We start from the raw sequence: 26,672 nt of genomic DNA, 5'->3' as shown, positions 1-26,672 counted from the left end.
TAAACTCACCATTGGGCCGGGAGGTCCGTCTGGACCAGGAGAACCGGGTAGACCTTGTTCCCCCTGGTCATAAAACACAAGCAGGGATGTTGGGCTCACGAGAATGCAGAATTTACTTTTACGCAAAATTTAAACTTACGACAGGGCCAGGGATTCCCCTCAAGCCTTCAGAACCGGGTTTTCCTGGAGATCCTTGAGGTCCAACAGGACCAGTCTTTCCTTGAGGACCTTCTAATCCGGCCTCTCCCTTTTAGCACGGACACAAAATCACCCACATAAATTAATTTTGCTTTGGCTCAAGCTGGTCAACCTTGACCATCAACAGTCAGATTTACTGAGTGTGAAGTTGCCTTGACTAAATTGAAGGTGGTACTTTATTTAAATACAAATCTACATTTTAAACACGTGCTTTTATCTTTTACCTTGGCTCCTTTCTCCCCTTGCCTTCCCTCAGGTCCCGTCACTCCAGGCGGTCCCTGTTTGGGAAAACATGGCAGAGATTATTGTCTTGGAATATGATAGGATGTAGAACAATGGTACGAGTAAAGCATACTCACTCTCTTTCCTGGTGGTCCAGAGGGCCCAGACTCTCCAGTAGGTCCCGGGGAACCCTAATTCAAAAAGTTATAAAATGAACCGTCCCAAAAAATGTAAATGGGATATCTAAACAATCATGGCACTCACAGCCTGACCAGCCTCTCCATCATCTCCCTTGTCACCAGGTGGACCATCTAAGCCCTGCACAACACAACCAGAACCAATCCATTTAGTTAAATAGCCCTCAATAATTAATAGAGTTTTGCTCAGTTACAGTTTGGATGTCATACGTACAGCTGGACCAGGCTCTCCAGGGGGACCTGGATCACCAGGGAAGCCGCTTGGACCCTGAAATTTAACACAGTCGCCTTAAAGCACATTTCTATGCAAACTCTGATAAGATGGATCAAGATGGGAACTTACAGGGCTGCCTTTGGGACCATCGTCTCCAGGGGGACCCTTGGGACCAGGTGGTCCAGCAGTACCTGCCGGACCGGACTCTCCCTTTTCTCCACGCTCTCCTCTGGGTCCCTGGATTCATACAAGCACAAATGAATATTCAGAGCAGTTTTAATTAGTTGTTCCCGGCGTGAATGTCAGTGACAAAGTTACTCACCGGTGGACCACCATCTCCCTGAAGACCCGGCTCTCCGGTCTCCCCAGCATCTCCCTGTCGAGAGATATTTCAGATTTGTTGACAGTCCCATTTTCCGGAGCGGTTCAATAATAGCAACTCTTGTGCCAGTTCAGCGCAGAATGAAGCCTATTGTCATTTTTATGAATGAAGACCCCATCTTGAGGCTTTACATCCCCTCTGGGCCTAACTGCTTCTTATCTGCTGACAACAGTCCAAGTGCCAGCATGACTGACAGCGACTCAGCACGTTATTATGCTGATGTTCCGCCTCGTAAAAGTGCCATTTGGGTGGAAGTGTCATTAGCCCGAAGAGCGATGTGAGAGCAGGGTGTTGTCATTTCGCATGGGAGAAGATTGAGCTATCAGAGGCCTGTGAGAGGCATTTCTCAAGCTTCCCTCTCTGTGGTTAATGATACAAAGTCAATTTTTCCTTGACAAACCCTTTTCCATACACTCTTGACTTTTTATGCTAACGCTACTGTAAACTCTTCCGACACGGAATGGGGGCTTGAAGCCCGGCTTGGTAAAATTGCCATCATGGGAGGTGGTAACTCGTAAGTTAGTAACGAGGTCCTTTTAGTCTTTGAGGTAAATGCCAGCATTCTTCAAGACATTTTTTTTTATCACAGAAAGGGTGCTGAACATTATTATCATCGTTTCAAACTTTTCTTTGGCCAATCACAGAAGCATCACTGCGTGACACTATTTTCACGGAGCGTCAACCGACTTAGGGGATTAATGACGGCATTCGTCACCCGACAGATGCGAGTTGTTTGTCGTACCGACAGAGCGGCCATGCAAACTGTTTGCAAACAACAGTCTCCTCTTAAATCAAGTCAACTCCTGCGACATGGCGCTCGCTTGTTTGCAATTCTCACCCCCGTCTGGGGGAAAGGAAGAAGGATGGAAAAGTGAGATTGTCATTTGCCACAATCCATCTCCGCAAATGGAGTGGAATTGCAGTACGGCCAGTCGCGACAAGGCACAAACTTGTCAGATTCCCAGGAGAGGAAACAACTTTTGGAAATGTGCAAAAAATGTGCAAACTCGCCGAAGGAAGAAAAGTGTGGGAGGCAAAGTAAGCGGATAGCAACAGAAGAAGAAAAGCTTACTTTCTCGCCAACAGCACCAGGGTTGCCAATGCCACCGGGAGGTCCCTGAGGGCCATCGGCACCAGGGGGTCCGGAGGGGCCTCTTGGTCCAGGCGGGCCAGGTGGACCCTAAATGAAAAATTGTAATTAGCACGAATCCCACAATTTGTTGTTCTCACTCCCACCACATGATATATTTTAAGTCGCTTACCATCTGACCAACATCGCCTGTTTCTCCTTTTTCGCCAGGTGGACCGGGCAAGCCCTGTGGAAAACAAGAGTTGAGTGTCAATAAATCACAGTGGTGCATGGAAATCCCCTAACAGATCTATTTTTTCTCTCACCTGTAGTCCGACTGGACCTGGGGGTCCGGGGAAGCCTCTGGATCCTTCGTCTCCCTTCTGGCCAAACAAACCCTGCTGACCTCTGGGACCAGGTTCACCATCTGCTCCCTTCACACCCGAAGCAGATAAACAGGTCAGTTGCCAATTTAACACAGACTGATGCACGAAAATCAAGATACTCACAGCAGGACCAGGAGCTCCAACTGGTCCTTGGGGTCCGGTAGGGCCTGGTGGACCCTGTTGGATTTGAGGGACGTGTTAATGAATGATAACTGATAATGAAACATTCATGTAAAGATCATATGAACTCACATGTTCGCCTTTGTCACCTTTGCTTCCTTTCTGACCGGGCTCTCCAAGTTCTCCCTAAGAAGCAAAGCCGTCACTTGTTACAAAGTTGACCCAGAATTTTTTCATGCAAAAATGTCGACGTAATGAACACAAGGACAGAAGCCTTTAGAGGCTATTATGAAATATCCCACCTTGTCCCCATCCTCTCCGGGTGGTCCAGGGGGTCCCCCGGGTCCTGGTAGACCCACTGGTCCTTGGATACCATCTCTTCCGGCTGGGCCTTGAGGTCCTTTCTCTCCCTAAGTTAAATTTCAGACATCAAGACTCGATCTGGCAATTTCATACTGCCTATAAAACTTGAATTATTTTCAACCAAAATGGAATTGGAGGGACGTCAACCTGGAAATTTTTCACCTGAACAAATGTTTCATTTTTTGGGTTCTCAAGACTTTCTTACCGGTCCGCCTTTCTCTCCTGCGGGGCCTGGGGGCCCTTGGGGGCCGGGGCGTCCGGGCAGTCCTGTTGGTCCGGCGGGTCCAGCGGGACCACGTTCGCCAGGAGAACCCTGTAGCACAAAGTGTCGAGATTCATCCAAAAAAAACAAATTGTTGTGGTGCAATAAAACTAACATCAGGATTTTGTTAATCACATTAAGTAAAGTATTGACAGCCAGGATGGATGCCAGATCCAGAGGTACTTACAGCTGGGCCAGGTGGGCCGTTTGGACCCTCATTGCCTTTCAGACCATGAGCCCCCTGCAAACACAAGCAGACGTTTTACCACACAGCACAGGTCGTCTTTGAAAAAGGATTATTTCTTGCTCGATATCACAGTGTGAGCAGATTACATAACAAGCAGTGCTTTGTGCGCGGAGTTCTGAACAAACAAGGCGGGATCACGTCGTGGTTCTTATCAAGCCTACGCAAGGTCTCGCCGGGCTTTTGATAGCCCACGAGCGTTACGTAATGACAACGCAGGAAAAAGATGATACTGACCACAGGGCCGGGGAGGCCTCGTTCTCCGGTGAAGCCTCGCGGGCCAGGTGGGCCATCTTTACCGGCGGGGCCAGAAGGTCCAGGGTCGCCCTGCGGGGATGGTGGGAGGGGTGGCGTGGGGGTAGTTATGTTGTCAGTGAATAACAGAGCAAATGTTAAAACCGAATTCTGGTTCCATTGGGCTCTTACCTTAGCGCCTTCCTTCCCAGCAGCTCCGGGGAGACCCTGCTCACCGGGTGGACCTGGGGGTCCCGGGTGGCCACGATCTCCCATTGGTCCAGTCTCGCCTGTTGGTCCCTACAAAATCACAAGCAATTGCTTCATTTGGGAAACTCATTTTAAGATTCCAATTTATGGGATTAATTTTGAGCTCAAAGGTTCCATTGGCCAAGGGCACGCCCTCACCTGAGGTCCGACCACACCTGGAGGTCCAGGGGGGCCAGTCTTTCCTTGGAATCCCTGCAGGTTGCAGGAAAAGACAAATAGAATTAAGAGTTTTCATGTGACTTGTCTGATGGAGTGACAATTCCTTTCTGGCGACCACTCACAGTCTCTCCTCTCTGTCCAGGGTGTCCAGGAAGTCCGTCTTTCCCGGCAGGCCCCTGAGGAACACATTACAACACCACACATTACACGACAGTAAGTGGACGGCTAAACCTGTTTTCACTTTTGTCAAGATGGTGCAAGAATTTTAAAGACATTTAAAAAAAAAAAAATCCATCTCAGAATACAGTCGGAACACAAAGTAGGTCAAACTGAAAGGGCTGATTACTTACAGGTGGGCCCTTTGGTCCTGGGAATCCGGTTGGTCCCTGAGGTCCTGGCAGACCCTAACACACAAACAAAAACAAAAATTGTGAAGGAAATATTTGGAAATATTCATTTAAGATCTCATGAAGTCACCTACCCGCTCGCCGAGAGGTCCTGGAGGGCCGTCGGTCCCTGAGGTGCCCTGCCGACGAGAAGTTGAAATTTCCATTAGATTATAATAAAAATGATGATAATGAATATCATAAAAGATGTCCATTCAAGCATAGATTTGAAATTTGAAAGTAAAAGTTTTACGTGCTTTTGGTCCAGCTTTTCCCGTAGGTCCTCTTGGGCCTCTCTCACCTCGAGGGCCCTGCGGAAAACAATGAACAGTTACACATCACGGCGACACCCCGCCAGGATTCATTTTAGCCGTCCGAGGTGCCAAGATGGCCGGCCATCTGTTAGCGTCACGACTCTGCTGACTAAGACACTCACCGTCGGTCCTCGCTGGCCACGAGGGCCCGGCTTTCCTGCCGTTCCCTGTGGAAAACAAAGCAAGTGAGTAAACTTCATTTTTTTTCTTTCCTCTTTCAGAATTATTTCCTGAGAAATGTATGCTATGCTAACTGCGTTATAATTTGCTATGCCCCTTGGTTACTTTACATTTTCATATTATCACCACGCTTTGTTTTGATATTATCGTAAACCACAAGAGTTGCACATACCCGAGTTCCTTTCTCTCCGTTAGCTCCAGGGAAGCCTTGGAAACCTTGAGATCCCTATGAAGAAAAACAAGAATTAGTTTACAAGTCTTATTCCTCCAATTAAATGAGCAATTGTTACCTTTGGTCCTTGTCTTCCTGGATATCCAGGCAAGCCGGGCACTCCAAGTTTGCCCTGTGAGACGATACCCCCACGTTAGTGTTGTGTAGGCTACGTTAGCGTCCCGTGCTAGCTACACGACCGCAAGCATTTCTTACCTTCTCGCCAGATGGACCGAGAGGACCGGAATCTCCTGGGAGACCTGAGCGACCTTTGGGTCCCTCTGGACCGTCTTCTCCTCTGGGTCCCGCTGCTCCAAGTTCGCCCTGAGTAGAAAAGGGCAAGGGCGAGCGTAAAACAAATGTCAGCATTTGAAAGCTACACACTTTTTTCCCTGCGTCTTTTAAGTTGGATTATCCTCTGATCTTTCAGATTGATTTCCGTGTTGTCTTTGAGGAAATGAAGGAAACCCTCCAGGGGATTTTGCGGGCTTCAAAGCGCCATTGATTTCTTTGTCGTCAATTTGAGTGGATGTTTTGGCGTTTGAAGTGCAAGCTGACACTTCCGAGTGAAAGACCGACTCGAGGTTACGAGGCGAGTTTGAAGCCTACGACTCTCAGTTACGACCCGGACTACAAATGACGCTAAAAGTCTACGACTCTCTATTATGAACTGCCGTCAAAGGCCAGCGCTGAAGGTTAAAATGCTACGACTCGGACATTTTGACTCAACGCGACAAGCTACAAGCAGGGGTACCGAAGCGCTACTTTTAGCTTTGGAACAAGAAAACAAACAAACAAGCAAGACTTACCCTGTCACCCTTGATGCCCATATCTCCCTTGAAGCCCGGGAAGCCGTCTTCTCCCTGGCAACGAGAGCGGAGCTCAATTTAAATGGAAATTCTTTCAATGACACCCGGCCGGGGATGACAAACAACGCAGCATGAATAATCATTCACAAGTTGAGAATGATTCTCCCTTAAAGCGCTTACCTTCTCTCCTTTAGTTCCTTTCAGGCCACGGACACCATCTGCTCCCTGAGACACAACAGCGTCGTCTTGTTATGCCAAATCTTGTTGCTCCAAAATATGTATTTTTCTTCTCATAAAGTTCCCTTTTATTGCATTTCCAGGATTACCCGTACTCATTTTCTGATTACATAGTGGGTGGATCGGCAACTCACCTTCACGCCTCGTGGACCGGGATAACCGATGGGTCCTTGAGGGCCGGCTGGTCCCTGGAAACAACCATCGGTAAGATTAATACTTGAAACACGCACACACACACACACACACATGAGTGTGAAGAAGTTACCATGTGTCCCTTCTCTCCGTGAGGTCCTTCTTTTCCAGGGTGACCCTAAGAATCATGACAGTCAAAAAATATCGTCTCATCAACACATAATGACAATCGTAAAGACTTATCGTGATGGCCAAAGATCATCGTAAAGACATTAAATTATAATTACAGGACATCATCAATCTTACTAGAGGACAAAATAAATGAAAAAGTTCATGTCCAAGTTTGCTCGTATCGCGCAAACTGGACTTGATAGCCGCGTGTATCAATTGAAAATGTATACACGCACGCACACGTTCCTTATTTGAGCCCAGAGAGGGTGCCGAGATTGGAAGGAATTGCAACGCTGATGGCTTTCCAGCGTTGCCACTTTGGAAAGGAAATGGATCCGAGATGAGGTGCAGGCGGGCGCCGGCAAACAAATGGAAGTGTAGAAAAAGAAATAAAGGAAGTGCACAGAGCTATTTGTGCTCTCCAGGCTAAGGAAGGATAAGGGAAAGAGGGAGGGAGGTCGTTGCGGGCACAATATTGAGTCATATGAATGGCTATTTTTATAGCTACAAAATTGACAATGGGCTGCTGAGGGCGTTGAAATAATTCCAAAAAATGACGCAAATATGTCAATTTAAAATAAAGTAATGTGCTCCTAAAAATGTCTTTGGGAGAACGTGGTAAAAGGGGGACTCACGGGTGGTCCGTCAGCTCCTGGCACTCCTGGCAAGCCGGGCTTACCGAGGGGACCCTGCAAGTACAAAAAAAAAAGTTAATAATATATGTCATGCTACGAGACGTAAATCTGCATGCGTTGGAAGAAACCAACTGCATTATTTAATAGTTGACTAATTAAAAAGTAGATGGGAGCCATGTTTCACTTTTGCCTCAGAGGCACGGTGTGCTCATGACTTAGCGTTAGCATTCGCATTAGCATCCCATTAATGGATTGCAGAGGCGGCAGATTAATGCTTCAAACATAGTTAAGTTTTGCAAAAACGGAGGTTTCACCTTCTCTCCGGGAGGTCCGATAGCACCTTGAGGCCCGGCAAGTCCCTGCAAAGGGGTGAGAAAAATATAAAAATCATGGATTTTCTCAGAAAGTCAGCAAGATTTTTTCCCAGCCTCAGCTCACCTGAGCACCAGGGTTGCCTTGCTGTCCTGGAGGTCCTGGCTCTCCTTGAGGTCCCTTTGGATTGGTTGAGAAAACATAAGCCATCATTTCCAAGCATGACTTTTACTCGTGCCACAATTCCCTCAAAAGTTGAAATGAGACTTCAGCCTTTATCCCCCCCCTGAAAATCAGCTTTGTGCCACTTACGATGTTGCCTTTGGGTCCAGGATGGCCGTCCACTCCGGTGACACCCTGCGGGAGGCCACACAAACACGATATTGCCGCATCAACTATAATCGTCTGTCATTATTAGCGAGTAGCTTCAGCTGTGAAAAAAAGCGCATGATGGCGAGGATGAGGAGACTCACGGGAGGTCCTGGGGGGCCCTGAGGTCCTTTAGGTCCGAGCAAACCACGCGGTCCCTGGCATAAGGCAAAGAGAATGAGATCAGAATTGCTAGCAGACTGTGAATTATTCATTTTAATCCACACACACAAAAAATTGGATTTAATTTCATTCAACTTAATTTAATTCAGTTACACCACTTTGCTCCCAAATGTCCTCTAGTGGATCCAAAAACAAATCAACCTCTGTATACAAGATCATTAAAGAATGATCTATGTGTAATTTCTTTTCTGCTCTGTCCCAGTCGAGTTCAAATTGCACAGTTGGTAGCTTCCACGAAAATGAATTTAACACTTGACGACACCCTCAAGATCAGTTTTTGTTTTACGCTTGCCCTGCCTTTGCATGACAGCAGGCCAGTCGAGCACACCCTGGTGGACAAAATCCATCATGACTTGAATATCAGACGGCCTACTATGAAGATTGAAATGAAACTACCGTAAATCTCAAAAAATTGCAAGGCTGAAGGTAAGACTATCGTAACTCACCCGTTACTGCGGGTTGTAATGAGGCGACTGCAACCCAAAAAAGCTGAAGGGCTTAAACTGAGACTACAATAAATCCTCCCAAAATTGTGCAGGTTAACAAAGAGCAGTGTAAAAATCCCTCAAAAGTTGTGCATGAATGTCTTAAAATGAGACCACGAAAGTTGTACAGTTTGGAATTTGCAAAATTTAAAATTTGTAAATCCCACTCAGATTGCAAATAAAAAATAAATTATAAAAAAAAAAAGACTCACCGGTTCCCCAGGAAGTCCCCTTGGTCCGATCTCTCCGTCATCTCCCTGGAGGCCAGAAAATGATCAAGATCACATACGACAAAACATTTGTTTTTTAAAGTGAGAGCAGTTCTTACCCTCTCTCCATCCTCTCCGGGTGAACCAGGTGGCCCATGGGGTCCTGCTTCACCCTGGAACCAATCGCAATGGTGTCAGGAAAACAAACATTTTCATGGCGGGGGAAGCAATCAGTCACTCACTCTGTGTCCTTTTTCGCCAGGAAGTCCAGCCAGACCGTCAAAGCCGCGATCTCCCTGAAAGCAAAAAGAGGTTACAGCACGTTGAGGTTTTGGGATTGTCGCATTTCAACCCATGTCCAAACCCGGAGTCCACGTACCTTGGGTCCAGATTGACCTGGCATCCCTCTGGCACCGTCAGCTCCGGCGCGTCCCTGTCAAGGTCAGAATTTGGATGGTGATGATGAAATGCGTTGTAAAGTATGTTTTTTTCTTTGCATCACACGTACCCTTCTGCCGGGCTTTCCGGGAGGTCCAACTGATCCCAAAGGTCCACGTGGACCCTAGAAGAAAATTCCCAAATCAGTCGAAATTTTACATTATATCTCATTTGCCATCAATAGGGGGGTGGGGGATTTCACATTATTTGGTGTCAACTATTCACCTGAGGACCGGCCTCTCCGGACTCTCCCTTCACTCCCGCAATACCAGGAGGACCCTGAAAAGACAACCGTGATAGGTGACACGGGGTCGTGTGACCTCGGGCGAGTGATTTCCTTCTCGGTACGCACCAGTGGGCCGGGTCTGCCGGTCAAACCCATGGGACCGGTGGATCCACGCATCGCCAGCTGGACACGGGAGAGGCAGAACCGTCAGTCCAAGATCGAGACGTGCATATGAAGACGTAGACATAGAGGTGTGTGTGTGTGCGGGGTGGCGGCTCACCCGAGCCTGCTGCATGATTGCCTGCATCTGGGCCTCCTGAGCGGACATGGCTGGTCCCTTCTGACCTGAGTCCCCTCCGGCGCTGAATCGGAACTGAGATGTGGAGAGAAGACACATGTTGACCACCGAAAATCATTGAAAGTGACCAGAATTTGTAAAAGTTTGGATGTTTGTCTCTATGCGGCCTGAGATTGGTCAGCAACCAGTCAAGGGTGACCGGCGACCAGTCCACGATGTCCACTGCTTGTGTTGCCAAAAAGTGAGCTGCTCCGGCTAAGAAAATGGATGGATGCAAGGAGGTTTTCCTCCGCAGCAGCAGCAGTAGCAGCAGCAACTCAGGCCGTTTCCACAAATGCTACACTTGCCACCTAGTGGCCACAAGGCAACGTTGCACCACAATGGAATATTCCACGAGCTTTCCACTTCTCTATCACGACTTGAGTCATGATCCTGTGGTGCATATTTCGTCAAATTAAATCTAAATTAAATTAGAAGAAAGGAAGAATCCCCAGAATTGGATTTCAAGGTCTTTCTGTTTTTTGGGTTGTTGTTTTTTTTTTTCAAACCGCCTAATGATAATTACATTTATAATTTTACTGCCTAGATGCCGTTGCAATGATTCACATTTTAAACTGTCCAAGCTATTCATTAGATCATTTTCACACAAATATTCCATCACTTCATTAATGCAAATGAATTTCGCAGAACCCCCCCTCCCGAGTTGTGGTCGGGAAAGCGTCATCCAAAATGACACAATATCAGCAAATTGTTTACAGATTGCCTCATAATGAGTTTTTGGTGTCTATTGTATATGAAGGGGTGCTATCCAGACTTGTGGACGTAACGCTGACTCACTCCCGCTTTGACGTGGCTCTCATTAGCTGCTTGGACATAAAATCTCTGCACTCGCTTGGCCTTCACATATGCGATGTGTTTAATTCTCCAAATCACAAATGCAAATGAACTCAATATGCTCAGATGTTTCTTTTTTTTTTTTTTTAAGGGAACCATTTTTCAAGCAGAATAACAGACTTCCTGTCCAGATGAAAAAAAAAAAACGTAAATTCAAATCTGTGAAACTCATCAGAAACGGTGAGAAGCGAGAACGCAAAATGGAAGCTTCTGGGTCATCTTTCACTTGAGCTGAGGAATCGATTTTCTCACGTTCACCAATTTAATAGGAACAGCCGGGCAAAGGTCAAATTAGCATGATCATAATTATCTTGGGGTTTACTTACAGGCAGCATCAGGACTGTGCCAGCGGGTCCAGGTAGACCATCAGCACCAGGAAGACCAGGACGACCCGGAAGACCCTGATGGGTAAGGACACAAAGAGTGTCAACGCGCACACACACAAGCTTAAGAAAACTTGAATACAACACTGCAAAACACTGGGGGGGATAAATTTGGAAAAAAGAATGAAATCTAGGCAAATTATGCTTGTTCATTGCTTGTCGTAAGGAACCTCGCCAAGTTAAATTTTCCACTTTTATTGGCAGGTCATTTGGACAAAATCAAGTAATGTAATCCACATGTCCTTGCTTTGTTTTCATATTTTTTTAAGAGCGGCTTTTGCAGATAGCATTTTCTCCCACGATTGCCAAATAAATCTAATCCCCCCTATTACTGGCAGATAATTTGCCTCGAGTAAGTCAAGTACTCCTCATGTCATTGCTTCTGTTTGTTTTGAAAGGCCGCTTTTTGCTATCTCGCTAACAAACTGAGTCGCTAGCTGCATAGCATTTCTTCCTTTAAATTTTTGATGAGCTCACAAGAGTTTTTTGCAGTGTAACTCACCCTTTCGCCGGTATCTCCAGCAACGCCCGGTGAGCCAGTGGCACCTGGCGGTCCGGGGAGACCCTAGTTCATAAGCACAGACAGATGACATTGAACTTCTCACATGGAGTGTTTTTTTTTTCAGTTGAAAAGTAGTCACACATGTTTTTATTGTATTATATGTGGCTGAGGGGATGGGGGGGGTGTCGTATGAAAATGGGGCTTCCATCAGGCGGCGCTCTTTATATGTCTACGACTTGAATCGGGACCGCCTCTTTAAGGAGGGTGGACTAAATAATGGACATCTGGGCAAGTCCGTATCTCATCTGGGAAAGCGACCGCTCCCTTTTTGAACGGGGGGAAATTAAGGCATGTTTTGTGTGCCGAGCGCTAACATAAACAGGCCGGTCCACGGAGAGAAAGGCAACCAGCGCCAACAATCAGGAGGAACAAGACATGCGGAGGAAAATGTTCAGGCGGCTTGACTTACCGCTGGACCCTCAGGCCCAGGCGGACCCTCCATCAGCATTCCCTGCAAGGCACAAAGCACGTGAATTGTGAAAAATGAATGTAAACGGCAAGGTCAAGCCTTAATGCGCATTCCTGCCTGTCATTCCGTCACTTCGGCTGGTGATTAATCGGCGCGGGGAAAAAGCCCTGCAGTGCGGCGCAATGCACGGCGCACCGCGCCGCGCACCTCCAGAGTGACGACGTGTGCGTGCACGCAAAGACAAGCATGTCGGGTTGACTGTAAAGACGTGTTTGCGGTGGGAACATCTTGGCTGCAATCAAGGTAGCATTGCGGTGTTGTAGCGCAGGATTCCCACTGGAAATGCCCTCAGGAGAGGGTGCGCAAAATGAAAAGACTGTTTTGATGTGTGCAGGGGAGGAGGTGTGTCAACTTCCGTCAATTATATCAAAAGGGCTGCACAGTTTATAAAATTAGGGGGAAAAGACCACAATGCATTGCCCTGGGAATCTCTCGAGTGCTACACATGGTGCGCCACCTCTTAATGGGGTTTTAAAGTGGGTGCAGAGGTTTGCAAGGAGACTCTTGTAGATGACCATGATTTGACAAAGGGGTGCACCAACTGATCTGAGATGTTGCCGGATGGGAAATGTTTGGGGAAGAAGATGACCCCGGTGCGCGAGGGGTGCGTCAACTCCAAATGGATTCAACATTTGAGGAAAAGGACAAGACTGAGAGAGGTGCTCCCAATTTTTCAGGGGATATTGTTTTGCTGATATAGTCTGGCGGGGGGTGCGCCAATGTATCATCAATGTTGATGGGAGTGCGCGAGTTTCGGAAAAAGACTGGCACACTGTGGAAGGGGTGCGTCATTTCTATTGAGATGTGAGAAAAAATCGTTTTGGGGAAAAGTGGTGTTCTGGGTGCCAAAAAAACAAAAACGCAAAAGCCTCCGTGGCTACTATAAATCAAGCGCATCCCATTGGGACATAATTCTGTGACCTCAGCGGTTTTCCATGGCCCACTGGGCCTCGCCCCTCTCAACGTTTACCTCATTGAATTGCTCGGAGTAGTCGCCAATGAAAAGTCGCACGTCTTCGCGACGGCAAAACCGAGGACATCTGTCTATTGTCTGCGAGGCGAAGAATCTAAGCACGGCGTCAGTGTAAATAGGAAAAAGCTCCGTCACGCCGCAGTGTACACTCGTTGACATTTGTTTTGGGAGTGAAGCGGCTCAGGTTGAGAGCAAAGAAGCTTCGAGGGAATTGTTAAGGCACTGCCCGCTCCGTGTTTACAAATGCCTGACGAGCCCCGCATGGCTCTTCTCCGAATGTTTACATTGTCGTCCCGATGACCGGGGCCTCTCCTCGGCGGTACGTCCGCCAGCGGTTTTTGTCTGGATGAGTGCACACAGATGGCGGACGCAAAAAATGCAACCAGGCTTGGTAACTGACCACCACAACTCCTGAGTCGAGTTCGGTCTCAAGCCTTTTCATTTGTGTCGCGACAAGTCGACTCGAGTCTACCGGAGTCACGATCTCGGATCAAATGCGCTCACGAAGCTCAGTCAAGTCGGTTCTCATGATGACCTAGTCCGTCGACTCAAGTCTGGCCAAACAAAGTTGGCGTTGACTCCAGTCAAGTCATGTGACTGGAGTGGCCCACCTATGCGTGGTAATACTCACTGGCTCGATGATAGCGGGTTCTCCCTTCTGTCCCTTCTCGCCACGGACACCATCGACCTGCAACGAAAACATGGCCGTTAGCCGCATGTCATCTCGCTGGTCTTCTTTCCCGCATCCTGTCTTGATTTTCTTTCCCGCTGGGCATCAACCTCATCATCCTCTTGATGATATCAAGCTAGCTTTGTTCTCTACTAGCATTGTCTGCCACTAGCATTATCTCCTGATGTCTACCTCAGCCCTCTTTCATCTCTTTCACACTCCCCCTTTGCCAACGCCTTCCCTCACCTGTCCGTAATACTCGTTGGTCTCAGCGGGAAGCACTTTGGAGCCTTTGTCCTGGTAATCCAAGGCATCGTAGTTGTCATCGTAAATATTCAGATCCAAATCATCGTAGTTGTTGATGTGCTCCTCTTTGAAGGTATCCAAGTCCGTGTAGTCCCCTTCGCCTTCAATGCCCAGGCCCGTTCCGGTGGCGATGGAACCACCGGCTCCGGTTCCGGCGCTGGCCGACCCACCGCCGAGTGTGGAAGAGCCTCCCGCTGACACGGAACCACCTCCGACCGAAACGGAACCGCCGCCGAGGTTGATGGTGGAGCTACTTCCGCCTCCTCCTCGGATGACGGTGGAACTGCTGCTTCCTCCGCCGCCGCCCATGCTGATGGTGCCACTGCTGCCACTGCTGCTACCTCCACCGAGACCAAGGTCGATGCTGCTGCTGCTGCTGCTGCCTCCGCCGCCCAGTGAGATGGTCCCACCGCTGCTGCTTCCGCCGCCCAGCCTGATGGTGCTGCTACCTCCACCGAGGTCAATGGTACTGCTGCTGCCGCCGAGGTCGATGGTGCTGCCGCCAAGGCCGAAGTCAATGGTGCCGCCGTCAAGGCCGAGGTCAACATTGCTGCTGCCACCGCCAAGATTGATGGTGCCGCTGCTGCTGCTACTTCCGCCACCGCCAAGATGGATGGTGCCGCTGCTGCTGCTACTGCCACCACCAAGATGGATGGTGCTGCTGCTGCCGCCGCCGCCGCCGATGTGAACCGTACGGCTGCGATTTTCACAAAGATGCGAATAAGTCACAACTGCAAGTCTTAAATTTCAAGTCCAAGTCCTAAAACAGGGGACTTAAATATGTTGGGGGGGTGTCATGCGACTGGAGTTCCTTACCTGCTGCTGCCTCCACCAGTGGTCACATGGCTGTCCACACCGTAATCCCCGTCGCCATAATCACTGTAGTCTCCGAAGGAGGTTCCGAGCTAGGAAAACCAAAGTTATAAGCCCGAGAAATTCTGGTGTCCACGTCTAAGCGGTTCACCTACTGTGGTTTTATTGATGGTGATTGAGGATCCGCCACCGCCACTGATAACCTTGCCTCCCACGGCACTTCCTGTGATCAGGTCGTCCGTTCCGCCGACCACCTTGACTTCCTCACCGGTGACGGTGACGCGCCGAGAGCCGGCGCCCCCAGGTGCTTGCGTCGCCTCGTCGTCGTAGCTCTCATAAGTCCCGTAGTTGTCGTAACCATCGTACGCGCCGGCGTCATCCGTGGCGCTCGCAGAAGAGCTGCTGGACGACGAGCCCGTGCTGGAGGACGAGCCGGAAGATGAAGAGATGACCACTTTTCCACCCGTGCCGGTGGCTCTCACGACTTCCTCCACTTTGGACACCAGGTCGCCTGCACCCGTCACCTGCGATCAGATGCAGAATTGTCATATTGTTTCATCGACCCGCTTCCCGATCAACTACCTTGACATCCTTGGTTGTCTCCTCATCATCAGATGTCGACTCGATGGTCTTTCCGTCCACATCCTCGTAGTAGGGGTACTCGTAATAGTAGCTGTCCTCTTCTGTGTTCTGGAGAATAGGTGCACCATTTATCAAAACACTGGAATGCTTTGGACTTGTAGAAACCTCCTGTGGACGCCCCTGTTCCAATTGGTTACCCCCCCCCTCCACCCAATGAAGAATGACTTCTCACAGGTCATGTTTATGTTCTTCTTTTAACACATCCTACGTTTTCAGGCAGGAATTCAGCTTTGTACAGGCCCCATTCATCATCGTCATTGCCCAATGAACCCCTGGCAGCCAAAATGAAGACCGTTCAAAAACGGCTGTCGGGATGTTTTGTTGAAATGAGTTGAGGAGCTCCCGTGTTTTGCTTTGCAGACATTTTATGACACCTTAAAGCAATTGGGGAACTTTTTCAAAGCGACTAATCCCTGCTGTGTCTTTTGTTTTGTTGACGGAGAATCGCCACAACTCACGTAGTCGTCGGTGTTGGGGTCCTGGTTCTGCGGCTGGTCGGGGACGGCCACCTCGCAGTCGGGACTGTAGTGCTCGCAGTAGTCATAGGCGGCGCGGTGGTCTGCTACGATCATTAGCTGCTGGATGTCTCCCTGCAAAAAGCCAGAAACAGGAAGTGAGCCAGACGACCGAGTTATGCATTTCAACAAACAACGAAGGGAGGAAGGGGGGGTCAACAAAGCGGGACATCGGCACATAAACTAACTCAGGCTTGGACTTCAGAACATTTGTTTCATTTTTATACAGCTTTTGAAGACTTAATCTTATGGTGGTGGTGGGAGGACTGCACATAGCGTGAGCAGACCTGCAGAAGTTTGACTTCCAGAAGATCATATGGATGGGAGCTGGCCAGCTTTTTTTAAGGAAGAAAAAATGCTGACAAGTCGGGTGAGATTGATGGGAAGGCGAGCGCAGGAGAAGAAAAACCAACGCAAGGGCTCCGCCGGATCCCCGGGCTACACGGCGAGCTGGGTGTGTGTGTGTGTGTGCACTGTATCGCTTCTGTCCAAACATGTTCTCATCGCACCTCCGAATGCAGTGATGTCATCACACATCATTCCAGTACGGAATCAAACATGGAGGGGGGGGTAACGAGGTACAACTGTGGGAATGGACTCCCACTTTTTGTGTTTTCGATTAGGCCCCCTCATCCCACTGCAGAACCTGGACCGGCGCACCACTTAAATGTTTATCTGAATGGAAATTCCATCGTCAGTATTTCTGGTATCACTCTACGTTGGCTTGCTCAGTTTATTTGTTTTGAGAAGTCTTGGCCTGAATTAACATTTCATTAGTTTTCTTGTTCTAACTGTTGGATAATCCCAAGAAGTGTCAGTTTGCACAGTTGACACGTCGAGCGCTGAAACCTGGCCATCCTTTCGTAGTCCGCAGGGTGGGGGGGGGGTTGATGTTTCCTGCTCTGTCCTTGGCTTATCGCTGTCGTTGACTTTGGGTGCGAGAAAACAAATCCCTACGCTTCCTCCGAGACGGGAGGAATGAAGTAGCGGAGAAACGGTCAAGTGACCGTGTCTCCGTTAGGCGAAGATTTAGAGTCGGCTGGGCGCTTGCGTTTGGTCGCAGCTGCGCTCTGAGGGGACAGAGAGATCTCGTAGTTGGGAATGAGCTCACACTTGGTCGCGAGTAACGTTTGCAACGTGACCGTGTTCCTTGGCCTTTGTTCTGCGGTGGCTGTGGAAAACTGACCGCAAATGTTTCTATTGAGTCAAATTTCACATTTTCCAGAGAAATATAACTTGTGATTTTCGCTCACTTATTAGAGTTGTGTGTGGATTGCGATCCTAATTAATTTCTGGACCATTCTTTGACAACACAGCACAACGTGGAGGCTAATCTTCTGATTTCCCGTCTTGGAACTCAACATTCGCATCTGTTGTGCAGATGTGATGATGCGCCATGTGAGCTGGCGTTATGCTAATGCACCAATTGGGTTGAAGTACTATGTGCAATATAATTACACGTGTTTCTTAAGTCGCTGGAATGCCATTGTTCAAATATGTCATGTATACCGTGATTGATATGCTAATGGTAGAGGGGAGAAATGTCAAATTCCGCCAAACATCTGTCTCCCTGCCCGAACCCGACTCAAAGCTATTTGGACCCGAGCCCTCCGGATTGCACTCCCGAGACTTTTTTTATTTACAAAACGCTGCGCAACAAAGTGTTGCAACATCGAGCACCGCAAGCGTAAAACACAAGCGCTGACGTTTCAAGTTTCTCGTGGTGTAGTCCACCAAGGAGTCTCTGTGGCTAAAAAGTGAAGTGTGTAGAGTCTCTGTTGCAAGTCAGTGCGGCGTTCATTATAATATAGCACATTGTTCAGTTTCAAAAATCTACTATACGCATTACCTCGACCTACCAGGGGGGTCGCAGTTCTGTTTTCAGCCATGTCGCTCTGTGTTGTTGCTACCTTGTTGCTACCTTTCGCTATTTGTCTTTGCTTGTGAGTCAATGGCTTGTGTTAGCTAAATGTTCCTCAACTGCTCAGCGTTATCTTAATGACCGTGTCCCCTTGCAGGATCGGGATCATTTTGCCACACCAATCTCGTAAAGCCAGCAATGGTTTCAATTGTTCCGCCTCACCTAGCAGCTTGATGAAGTTTAATCCCCCGGTCAAACGGGGCTTGAAGTGCCCCGTGGAGCTGGTTCCCTAGGAGGTCCCAAGCCTTGGCTTAGACTACATAAACAGAATATTTACACCTGGCGGTGGGCCAGTTGGTGAACCCGAGCGTGGCGCAGATGGCAGCTCACTTCATTGGCTGTAAATCAGCATCACATTTTCTGGAGCTGCTATGTCAATCGAAACCTTGTAACGATCTGTACTTGTTCTTGTGAGTACTTCTGCCACCTCTCTTAACTCCCCCAGTTCCCCCATTCCTCTCCACCACTAAAGATCTTAATCTGGCCTCTCTCTGGACCATATTACCATTTCCTGTTCTTTTTTTTTTAGGTTGCGAGGGGGTGTGGAAAGGTGGAAGGAAAGCAGATCATTTTGCCTCCTATACCAGACGGCGGTTGCGTGTTTGGCTTTTCCCAGAAAAAGTGCTGAGATGGAGGAGGACTTAGCGAGTGAATAAAAGGGCGCAAACATCTGATTTGAGTTAGGCAATTTAAAATGCTGGAACAAATATTCCCGAACCCAAAAGTGGATGATGGGTTGAAGGACAACGGCCTGGCCATGTTTTAGCTGGGTCATGTGTTACATCACACGTGCTCATAAAATGCACGAGATCTCCTCCGCATGGTACGAGATATCGGCCAAGTGCGACTATGGCTCATATACTTTCGAGGTATGCCGTATGTAGAAACATTAAATATGATGTCAATCCGGGATATTAACTTTGGGGTTAATTGTGGGTGTGTGCAGCTTTTTTTTTTTTTCCCCAGCCCCTCCAAATGAAAAGTGTTCCTCTATAAGTACCAACGTGGGGGTTCCATACGTTATCCTCTGGAGACCTCCAACCTGTCGCTGATAGCGAGAGAAACCTGCAGATGATGTCATGCCATACGGTCACCACTGCAGGACTGACCTCAGCTGCAAGCTCATCATATTTTCCAGACTTGGCCGCGACCGTCTTTGTATGCGCACCCCCATGTTCATCTGCCATAGTTCTTAAACCATAGGTGTCCAACGTTTGGCCCGTGGGCCATTTGTGGCTTGCTCATTTGAAAATTGTATTATTTGAAATAAATGTAATAATATTATAATATTAAAAAATAAATAATAATAAATAAATAACAGTAAATGTCAAATTAGAATGTTTAAAATGTTTTATATAATATAAATGATTGTAAATAAAATAGAATTTTACAAACTATTTTCTTGTTATTGCACATCACAGTTTTTTGCTTTGTTTCTAGAAGCACCAATCAGATTTATTTATATTTTTTTGCAATATGTTCAACTGCCTCGCACGTTTTGACCACATGGAATTTTGTATGTACTGATCACGGCTTTGTCTTTGAACGACACAGGCGGCGGAAGCGAGACAAGCCACCAGACCCGTACTTATATATGGACGTTTGTCCCACTGACCACGACATCCACTTGAGAAACCAAACCACAAACCAACGCTTGAGTTGAGGCTTTCGGGTAAGTAGCACTGCTTCGCAACTGCGTGACCACCGCTGAGTCGGCATGTACTACATTCACAGCAATTGCTTGACAATTTATGCACACAACATGCTGACAGGGCAAATATTTCAGCAAAAAAGTTTCCTGTGAATGCCCGCTAAATAATTTGCATTCAACTGCACGCTTGTCAAATGACGCAGACAAGAAAAAAAACAACTAATCAGACTAAATGGCGGCGGGGTGAAGGGAGCAAGGGGAGAACAGTTTGGAAAATATGCCGTGGAGTTTTCCATTTTTTTTCCGCAGAGTCTTGTCTGTCCCGCCTGCGAACTGGCAGACGAGCAGCAGGGGAGGTTTTTCGAGCGAGAGAAAAAAAAACATGGCCCCTTCCCACGACAACAGCCGGGAGTCGGACTGCCGATAGCCCGGCTCGGATTTTTAATGGTTTGGGTGTGACGTCATTCTCAATAAAACAACTGCAGCCCACTTTGGGTCTTCCTGGCTAATTAAAAGACTTGCAGTTGCCACAACTTGATCCGAGTCAGATGTACTTGTAAGTCCCTTCAAGTCTGCGGAAGCTTCCAAATCCAGTCCCAATTAAGTTCCATTAAAACCAATACAGGTGGTCCACAACTCTTCCTACAATGGTGACCTGAATTTGTACGCAAGCTGTACTCGATGGCTAACAGATGCTAACGTGCTTGTGAAAAAAATTGCCGTGCAAAATGTTTGAGTCAATTGCATATGAATGTGATTTTTTTTTTTTTTCATAGCAAGCTGGTTTTGGTTTGCGCTCGGCACTGATTAACAGTTTCGGAAGATTTAACATCAGGAGATTGGCTGCACGCTGGTGGTGAGGGGGGGGTGATGTCATATTTCAAACGTTCCGCTGCTGGCTCAACATCTGTCGTGTCACACATGCCTCTGCTACTAATTATTGGCATGCCAATAGTCCATTTTTTTCCAAACCAGCCGATTTTGGTTGAGACACTCACATGTTCGCACAATAGATTTTTTTCATGCCTCCATTCTGATTCACTATGCTCTTTATAGCAAGTAAGTGAGTCAGAAATCCAGAAATATCTTCTCCTGTCCCTCTAGATATCTTTAAAACATTTTCAATGCTCATTTTACTCCCCAAAGGGAAATAAGGAAATGTCAGAAAATCCAAGGAAATTTCTTGTTGTCTCTTTGAAGATACAATACATGCTGTGAATACACAATAGCTTTTTTATTTTATTATTTTTTTAAATCTCTGTTCCGGCCAAGTTTCCCGACTTAATGAGTTCATGATGGCTTAACTGCAACGCATTTGCGTTCATTGGACAAAAGCAAAAGTTAGACAAGTGAACCAAAACCTCAGAACAGTTTGTCAATTTGACTTTAAGTGCTCGCGGTCACAGTAAGACAAAGCGTTGGCGCTATCATGTAGCATCCTCATCGTTTCAATTTCATTCCAAACAAAAACTTGTAATTAGCATGAGTTCAGCTTTAGAAGCCCAAAAAGAAAAATTCATCTGCTAGCTATAATAATCCTTTCCGATTTTCTTTTAGATTCTCACCACACGTGGAAAGTCAATGCTAACGCTAACGGTGCAGTCCCACCGAAGCGGAACATTTCTGGCTGCACAAGTTGCCGTATCTGGTGAGTGTATTGACATTTTTACCACTGTCGAGTACTTAGTGGCCAGATTTGTCAAAATGTTGGACAAAAATGTGTGCGGACTGTCGGGCGACCAGTCGGGAGTTGCAATCTACTGTACACTGTGATTTACGACACGTGGGTCGTGGGCGAGCTCGGTCACTGACGCGTCTGCGGGGGAAATACCCGTCCGTCGTCGCCACAAACCTCAAACGGGCAGCAATGTCCTTTACAGCCTCATGAAAAAACTCAGAACAGCTCGATGTGTTCAACGTGTCTTTCTGGCGCTACGCGCTAAAGAGAACTCACCTCAAAGACTTCTTCATCAAGTATTCTGGTTCCGAACACGATAATCCCTTTGGTGTCGATGATGGGGTTGGCGGATCGGAGCAGCTTCTGGGTGGTCTTCTTTTTACAGTCCAGAATGAGGGTGATGGTCTGCTTGTGCACACTGATGGCCACTCGATGCCACCTGGATAAGAAGAAGAACAGATACGGTCCGTTCACACGCGTGCTCGGTTACAGGCCGCACAATTTCTAGACTGAGGGACCGTGTTTGTATAACGTCTAGTTTGCAGTTTGATTTCTTAACGATACTAAATCTAAACCCAACTCACTAGCCCAAATCCCCTAAAAATAATCTCTAACTGTAACTCCTAATCAAAGCCCCAAATCCCAACACCAAATCTGTCCACCAAACCAGTCCACCTACTTTCCGTCGGCCAGGTTGATCCCCCGGAAAAGCGGGTAGTCCTCCGGTCCGGGCTTTCCCGTGTGGTCCTCGTAGAGGAAGACGGGCGAGCGCCCCATTTCCAGTCCGACTTGCTGGATTCCCTGTTCGTTGTACACGGACAACAGGAATGACTGGCTGCCCTTTTTGGGCTTCACTGTGGCCAAGATGGAAAAGTCCTCAGGGAACACATCACCTGGAGGGGAAGTGAAGGAAAGAGGTCAGAGAACTGACGTATTTTTGGTGGTGCAGATAGATGGAAAAAATAGAAGTCTTGAGTATACGGAAGTGTCGGATAATCCTTCTTGGAGCAACACAAGGAAACAATCTGATGGAGAAGCCGGAGCTACAATCGCTTGTTAAACCTCCAGAGTCTAATTAGCTGTCTTCGAAAAGTAAAAAAGTGGCAGAGCTTATAAAAAGCTTTTTCATGTTGAGAAGAAAACACCAACTATTAAATTATTTAGAAATACGTAAAAATGCGTACAGTTGGTACGATCAAGACTTTTTTCCAAGCATCCGAGGAGAAGCTTGCTAACGCTATAGAAAATGAATCAAGACTCAGGACCAGTAAGCAAGTGTCAGGGAACCAAAATAAATATAGAGTTTCTCCTCAGCAGAATGTTTCATCTTTTTGTTAGACTGGAGTGCTGGGAATAATCTTACAACCCTCCCAAAATACGTAAAGCGCTAACGACATAAACCCTGGCGGCATTAGCTTCTGTAGCTTGAATGGCTAATTTGCCTCAGCAGACATTCCGTGGCGTGGGAAGCGTGCGCTATAATTAGCGTGCCCTTTTTAAGTCGTAAAGGTAATAGAAAGGACTTCTGTTTCAGCTTTTAAACCAATCATCCGTTCCCCACGATTGATGACTGCATGTCTGCGCTCGCTCACCGCAAACAGCTCGGCAGCTTTGTCCAACACCGTTTAGCGTCTCTGTGTCGTTCGTTTTGTCGACATTTTTCAAGGATTAGGTGTCAGCGAGCTGAGTTTAATAGTTGAAAGAAGCTCTTAGCTGAGCTGGAAAAATTAATGGGATGGAGTGATGTCACTGGCGAGGCTCTCTTGGTGTAACTAAAGCTATAATATGTTAGCTGTTAGCATGGCTTCTCGATTGGATTGGACATCGTTAACATGTTAATTGCAGACATTAGCCAGCTGCTAAGGCTAGCTTGGCGCTAAGGCCAAAAAACATCTTATCCACCAATTGCTAAATCATTGCAAGAGTGGAGAAAAAAAAACTTGGGTGGGGGGGCTGGGGTTGAATGAAAAAAAAAATGTGGGATGACACTGCAAAGCAAAGAGGGATGAGAGACGTTGGAAAATGACGACGCTCCAGGGAAAACAGAGGGAAGATTGGAAAAGAGGCTCCAGAGCCACGTCAGCGCCATTTATCCCGCAGAAGCCCCACATGCTAGCCCAGGGGCGGCCAAAGTGCACCCCTGGGGACGCGCCAGCCCTGAAATATTTCTTTTAGATTCCATGATTTTCCCGCTTACACCTATTATAGTTAATAATATTAATAATTATTTGATTGGTTATAATAAATAGTCATAAAAATGGATAGAAAGTTTTATGTTTGATTTTCTTAAATAATTACTTAAATAATATTAATTAAATTAATTATAAATACAGAAGATAATTTTAGAATTTGCACACTGTTGGCTGGTTATGCAACTTAATTTAATGTAACGTTAAATTTTACTGCACAGGTGAAATGAGCTTTTTTTTTTTTTACATACTTGACGGTTAGAAAAAAAAAATAGAAAAAGTTAAATTCCCCAAGATGCTTTAGACAGCTGGATTCAAAGTTCATGCCGGTTGGCCGACATAAATAATCAACTTACAGGAGCTTATAAAAGTGCCACCCGGGGGGCAAGAAAGGAAAAAGGGAAATTGCTCTCCCACTCTGTTTGGCCGTTATATCCCTGCCTTGCCGCCATGCAGACTTAGGAAGTTTGTAAAAACGGGATCGACCGAGACACCTGCACAGGATTAGAGTAAAGCCAAACTCACCTGGATACAGCTGTTTGGTGGGGGCGCTTAGCTGCGCCTCTTTGGATACTCGGTAGGCCACATCGGGTCCTTGCGCCGACCGCCGATTTGGGCAGAAGCCCGTTGTTTTTGTGACGCCTTCGGGTAAACTGGGAAAATCTAAAATCTTCAAGAGGTTGGCTGGTTCCGCTGCACAAAAGAGAAAAGAAAGGCGGTTAAATATTAGTCGTCAGCTTTGCGGTGTGCAAAATATGTATGTTGCCTTTTTAGCTTAGCAACATAGCATGATTGGAAGCAATAATAGCTACTTGTAAGGTCATTAGGCTGAGCTTTGTGCTTCTAATTTTCGGCGCATAATTCTCTTTTGTTTCTTGTTGACACAACCACAATCGTGTTTTGACGGGGAAGCCTTTATGACATGCCGCGATTCCGAGTTCCAAACACTTGCTACCATCCCGTTCTGTGCGGTGCTAAAACCACCGCAGTCCAAAACGTGCAATTAGCACACTTGCCGGGGCCACCAAAATACACACGTCGGGTTAACCGGACCCGTACCGCACCGCCCCTGTCGTGCCAAAACCGCTCTCCTCAAACATCTGTTCCCATAAAAGCGTCCACCGTGGACAGAAGACGGGGTCACTTCAAGGAGGGCAGGACTAGGAGGACGGGTAAACACAAGGGACAGACGGATGGAGAATAGGTGGAGTTTTTACTGCACGGACGGAACAAAAGTGAGAATGCTTTTGTTCCTGCCGGAGGGTTCCCATGTGCAGGTATGACATTCTTGGGAGTCAGGCAACATGGGACCACACACACGGAAAAACAAAAGAATGTGCACGTGAGCTGCCACAGCTGGCCGGAGAGCGTGCCGGAATCTCCCGCTTGCACACGAAACAAATTGATGCTAAATTGGCAACGGAACAGGATTTTCGCTTTGTCAGCAATTTTTCATGTTGAAATACGTTTGTAGCTTGTTGGATACCGCCTCCATTTTTCTCACATTGCAAATGAGAGCGACTTTATACAAACAGAAAGTCAGTGCCGACAATTCCGAGGAGGATACATTCAGAGCGGACAAACTTCCTAATCGGGATGTTCTCATCTGATCCGGCCCACACTTCCTGTCTTGAAGGGAGGCTCTCGTCCCCGCTCGGTAATTACACGGCCGCGGGAGACACGGCTTTCTTTCTCAACGTGCTATTTGAGTCACGGTTGTTGTCATCCCGGAGCTTTGGCTATTACCGCGTGAAAATATCGACTCTCCGCTAACAACCCTGGCTAAATATTGTCCTCTGCATTCAATGATCTTAGAACGGTCCAATCACTCGTCGACATAGGTTTAGCACTATCTTATGGCCTTGTCTGGCTTTACAGGGAAAAAAAAGAACACAGTCATCATTTTTTGAACAAGGCGTTTTTTGAAAACCACACCGTAAAATGCCCAAATAACCGAAATTTGACTGCGTACAAGATTCAAATTGTTTGCATTAATCACGGAATGGAACAAAGCGACGCTCGCCGGCGTCCTCAGACTGTTTTTACAAGTGAGCAGCCAGCCATCGGCTGCACTTTCCGTCTGTCCGTTAATCATCTTGGCTTTTTTTTTTTTCTCTGCCCTTTTAAGGGCACAATGAGCTTGTGGCCGGTGACTTCATGGCCGCCGTGACGCAGCTGGAATCATCATCAGCGACCTCTTCACCTCTGTTTTCAAGGGTGCGGGGGAACTGGAACTTGTTGCATTGTATGACAAAAAGTGAGTTTTTCAGCAAAAAAAAAAAAAACAGAACTTATCCTTCACACAAGTCAACTTATTAGTTTAGCGACAACAAATGAAGCAATAACAAAAGCTCAATAACACACAGCGAGGCAACCAGTCGATGCTAACCGAATCACGACCTGCAGCCGCGCCGACCCGCCTGCGCTAATCCCGTCAAGATCGTCGGGGAAGCGATCCATCGGGATGGCGCTGATGCCTTACTTGATAACCTGGCGCCGAGTAGTTAGCGGTAATCCCGCAGAAATCCTTTGTCTATCAAATTTACATACACAAAAGTATCTGCGTCCGAATACTTTTGCCACCTCTGCCCGCGGCGCTTCCATCCATCAGCCTCAGCTTTACATTTCTCAATCCAATTTCCCCCGTTTCCTCGGCGTACAATCGGGCCTTTTTTGCACCCTGGCAGATGTAAAACCCCTCAGCGAGGTCACGGGGAGGTGAGCCAAGCGGCCAAGGTGTGACCATAACACAATGCCGCTTTCTCAGCACGAAGGACCACCGAAAAGAAGCCGAGGCACGTCCGCGGGTAAACACGAGCGAGACACACGGCGTCATTCATCGGCTTGGGAAGCCGCGGCCACCACATCCCAAGCTGTCAGTCGCCACCTTGTTAAGATATGATGTTTACCCACTTAGCGCAAGCACCTTGGGGACCACCACCTTTGGGCCCACCTACTAAAAACATCCCTGACGTCCGAGAGGTTTCCCCTCGCTGGCACGCTAGCCGTTTCCGTTTGTTGATTCGACGTAGCAAAACTGATTACCCTTCAACGGGCGCATGCGATTTAAATTTCACACGAGATGAACTTT

General features: G+C 47.4%; 1 protein-coding gene and 1 long non-coding RNA gene across 6 annotated transcripts in view; one reads left to right on the top strand and one right to left on the bottom strand.

The window, feature by feature from the left end:
• LOC148389383 (uncharacterized) overlaps positions 1-19,019 on the top strand; it is a 67,391-nt gene extending 48,372 nt beyond the window's left edge. Inside the window, exons 7-13 of the long non-coding RNA XR_015861684.1 lie at positions 2,615-2,741; positions 4,463-4,533; positions 4,975-5,205; positions 6,541-6,661; positions 9,216-9,394; positions 11,138-11,217; positions 18,593-19,019. This is a non-coding gene — a long non-coding RNA (uncharacterized LOC148389383). The remainder of the gene's footprint in view (positions 1-2,614; positions 2,742-4,462; positions 4,534-4,974; positions 5,206-6,540; positions 6,662-9,215; positions 9,395-11,137; positions 11,218-18,592) is intronic.
• Positions 1-26,672, bottom strand: part of col5a1 (procollagen, type V, alpha 1) — a 38,256-nt gene that overhangs the window by 5,697 nt on the left and 5,887 nt on the right. For 4 of the 5 annotated variants that reach the window (XR_015861683.1, XM_088391912.1, XM_088391913.1 and 1 more), the window contains exons 2-57: positions 24,107-24,274; positions 22,072-22,285; positions 21,669-21,831; positions 16,086-16,217; positions 15,568-15,675; positions 15,141-15,509; positions 14,989-15,077; positions 14,113-14,869; positions 13,828-13,884; positions 12,164-12,205; positions 11,695-11,757; positions 11,136-11,210; positions 9,898-9,990; positions 9,744-9,800; positions 9,617-9,670; positions 9,462-9,515; positions 9,333-9,386; positions 9,196-9,249; positions 9,073-9,126; positions 8,957-9,001; positions 8,181-8,234; positions 8,020-8,064; positions 7,834-7,887; positions 7,710-7,754; positions 7,396-7,449; positions 6,723-6,767; positions 6,592-6,645; positions 6,401-6,445; positions 6,221-6,274; positions 5,628-5,735; positions 5,491-5,544; positions 5,373-5,426; positions 5,143-5,187; positions 4,964-5,017; positions 4,802-4,846; positions 4,671-4,724; positions 4,443-4,496; positions 4,300-4,353; positions 4,084-4,191; positions 3,895-3,984; positions 3,601-3,654; positions 3,357-3,464; positions 3,091-3,198; positions 2,921-2,974; positions 2,792-2,845; positions 2,609-2,716; positions 2,476-2,529; positions 2,286-2,393; positions 1,154-1,207; positions 961-1,068; positions 832-885; positions 685-738; positions 558-611; positions 423-476; positions 140-247; positions 10-63 (exon numbers count right to left, since the gene is read on the bottom strand). Coding sequence is in view for 4 of the 5 variants with exons in the window: in XM_088391912.1 (XP_088248038.1) it covers positions 10-63; positions 140-247; positions 423-476; positions 558-611; positions 685-738; positions 832-885; positions 961-1,068; positions 1,154-1,207; positions 2,286-2,393; positions 2,476-2,529; positions 2,609-2,716; positions 2,792-2,845; positions 2,921-2,974; positions 3,091-3,198; positions 3,357-3,464; positions 3,601-3,654; positions 3,895-3,984; positions 4,084-4,191; positions 4,300-4,353; positions 4,443-4,496; positions 4,671-4,724; positions 4,802-4,846; positions 4,964-5,017; positions 5,143-5,187; positions 5,373-5,426; positions 5,491-5,544; positions 5,628-5,735; positions 6,221-6,274; positions 6,401-6,445; positions 6,592-6,645; positions 6,723-6,767; positions 7,396-7,449; positions 7,710-7,754; positions 7,834-7,887; positions 8,020-8,064; positions 8,181-8,234; positions 8,957-9,001; positions 9,073-9,126; positions 9,196-9,249; positions 9,333-9,386; positions 9,462-9,515; positions 9,617-9,670; positions 9,744-9,800; positions 9,898-9,990; positions 11,136-11,210; positions 11,695-11,757; positions 12,164-12,205; positions 13,828-13,884; positions 14,113-14,869; positions 14,989-15,077; positions 15,141-15,509; positions 15,568-15,675; positions 16,086-16,217; positions 21,669-21,831; positions 22,072-22,285; positions 24,107-24,274 (5,060 nt within the window). In the remaining variant the exon portion in view is untranslated. Of the gene's footprint in view, positions 1-9; positions 64-139; positions 248-422; positions 477-557; positions 612-684; positions 739-831; positions 886-960; positions 1,069-1,153; positions 1,208-2,285; positions 2,394-2,475; positions 2,530-2,608; positions 2,717-2,791; positions 2,846-2,920; positions 2,975-3,090; positions 3,199-3,356; positions 3,465-3,600; positions 3,655-3,894; positions 3,985-4,083; positions 4,192-4,299; positions 4,354-4,442; positions 4,497-4,670; positions 4,725-4,801; positions 4,847-4,963; positions 5,018-5,142; positions 5,188-5,372; positions 5,427-5,490; positions 5,545-5,627; positions 5,736-6,220; positions 6,275-6,400; positions 6,446-6,591; positions 6,646-6,722; positions 6,768-7,395; positions 7,450-7,709; positions 7,755-7,833; positions 7,888-8,019; positions 8,065-8,180; positions 8,235-8,956; positions 9,002-9,072; positions 9,127-9,195; positions 9,250-9,332; positions 9,387-9,461; positions 9,516-9,616; positions 9,671-9,743; positions 9,801-9,897; positions 9,991-11,135; positions 11,211-11,694; positions 11,758-12,163; positions 12,206-13,827; positions 13,885-14,112; positions 14,870-14,988; positions 15,078-15,140; positions 15,510-15,567; positions 15,676-16,085; positions 16,218-21,668; positions 21,832-22,071; positions 22,286-24,106; positions 24,275-26,672 lie in introns of those variants that run through there. The other variant, XM_088391915.1, reaches the window with a different exon arrangement.

The sequence above is a fragment of the Syngnathus floridae genome, chromosome 12, assembly GCF_059516105.1.
Source record: "Syngnathus floridae isolate MCC-2025c chromosome 12, RoL_Sflo_1.0, whole genome shotgun sequence".
Classification (NCBI taxonomy): Eukaryota; Metazoa; Chordata; class Actinopteri; order Syngnathiformes; family Syngnathidae; genus Syngnathus; species Syngnathus floridae.
Note: the sequence above shows the minus strand (reverse complement) of the source record. Positions and strands in the feature narration are given on the sequence as shown.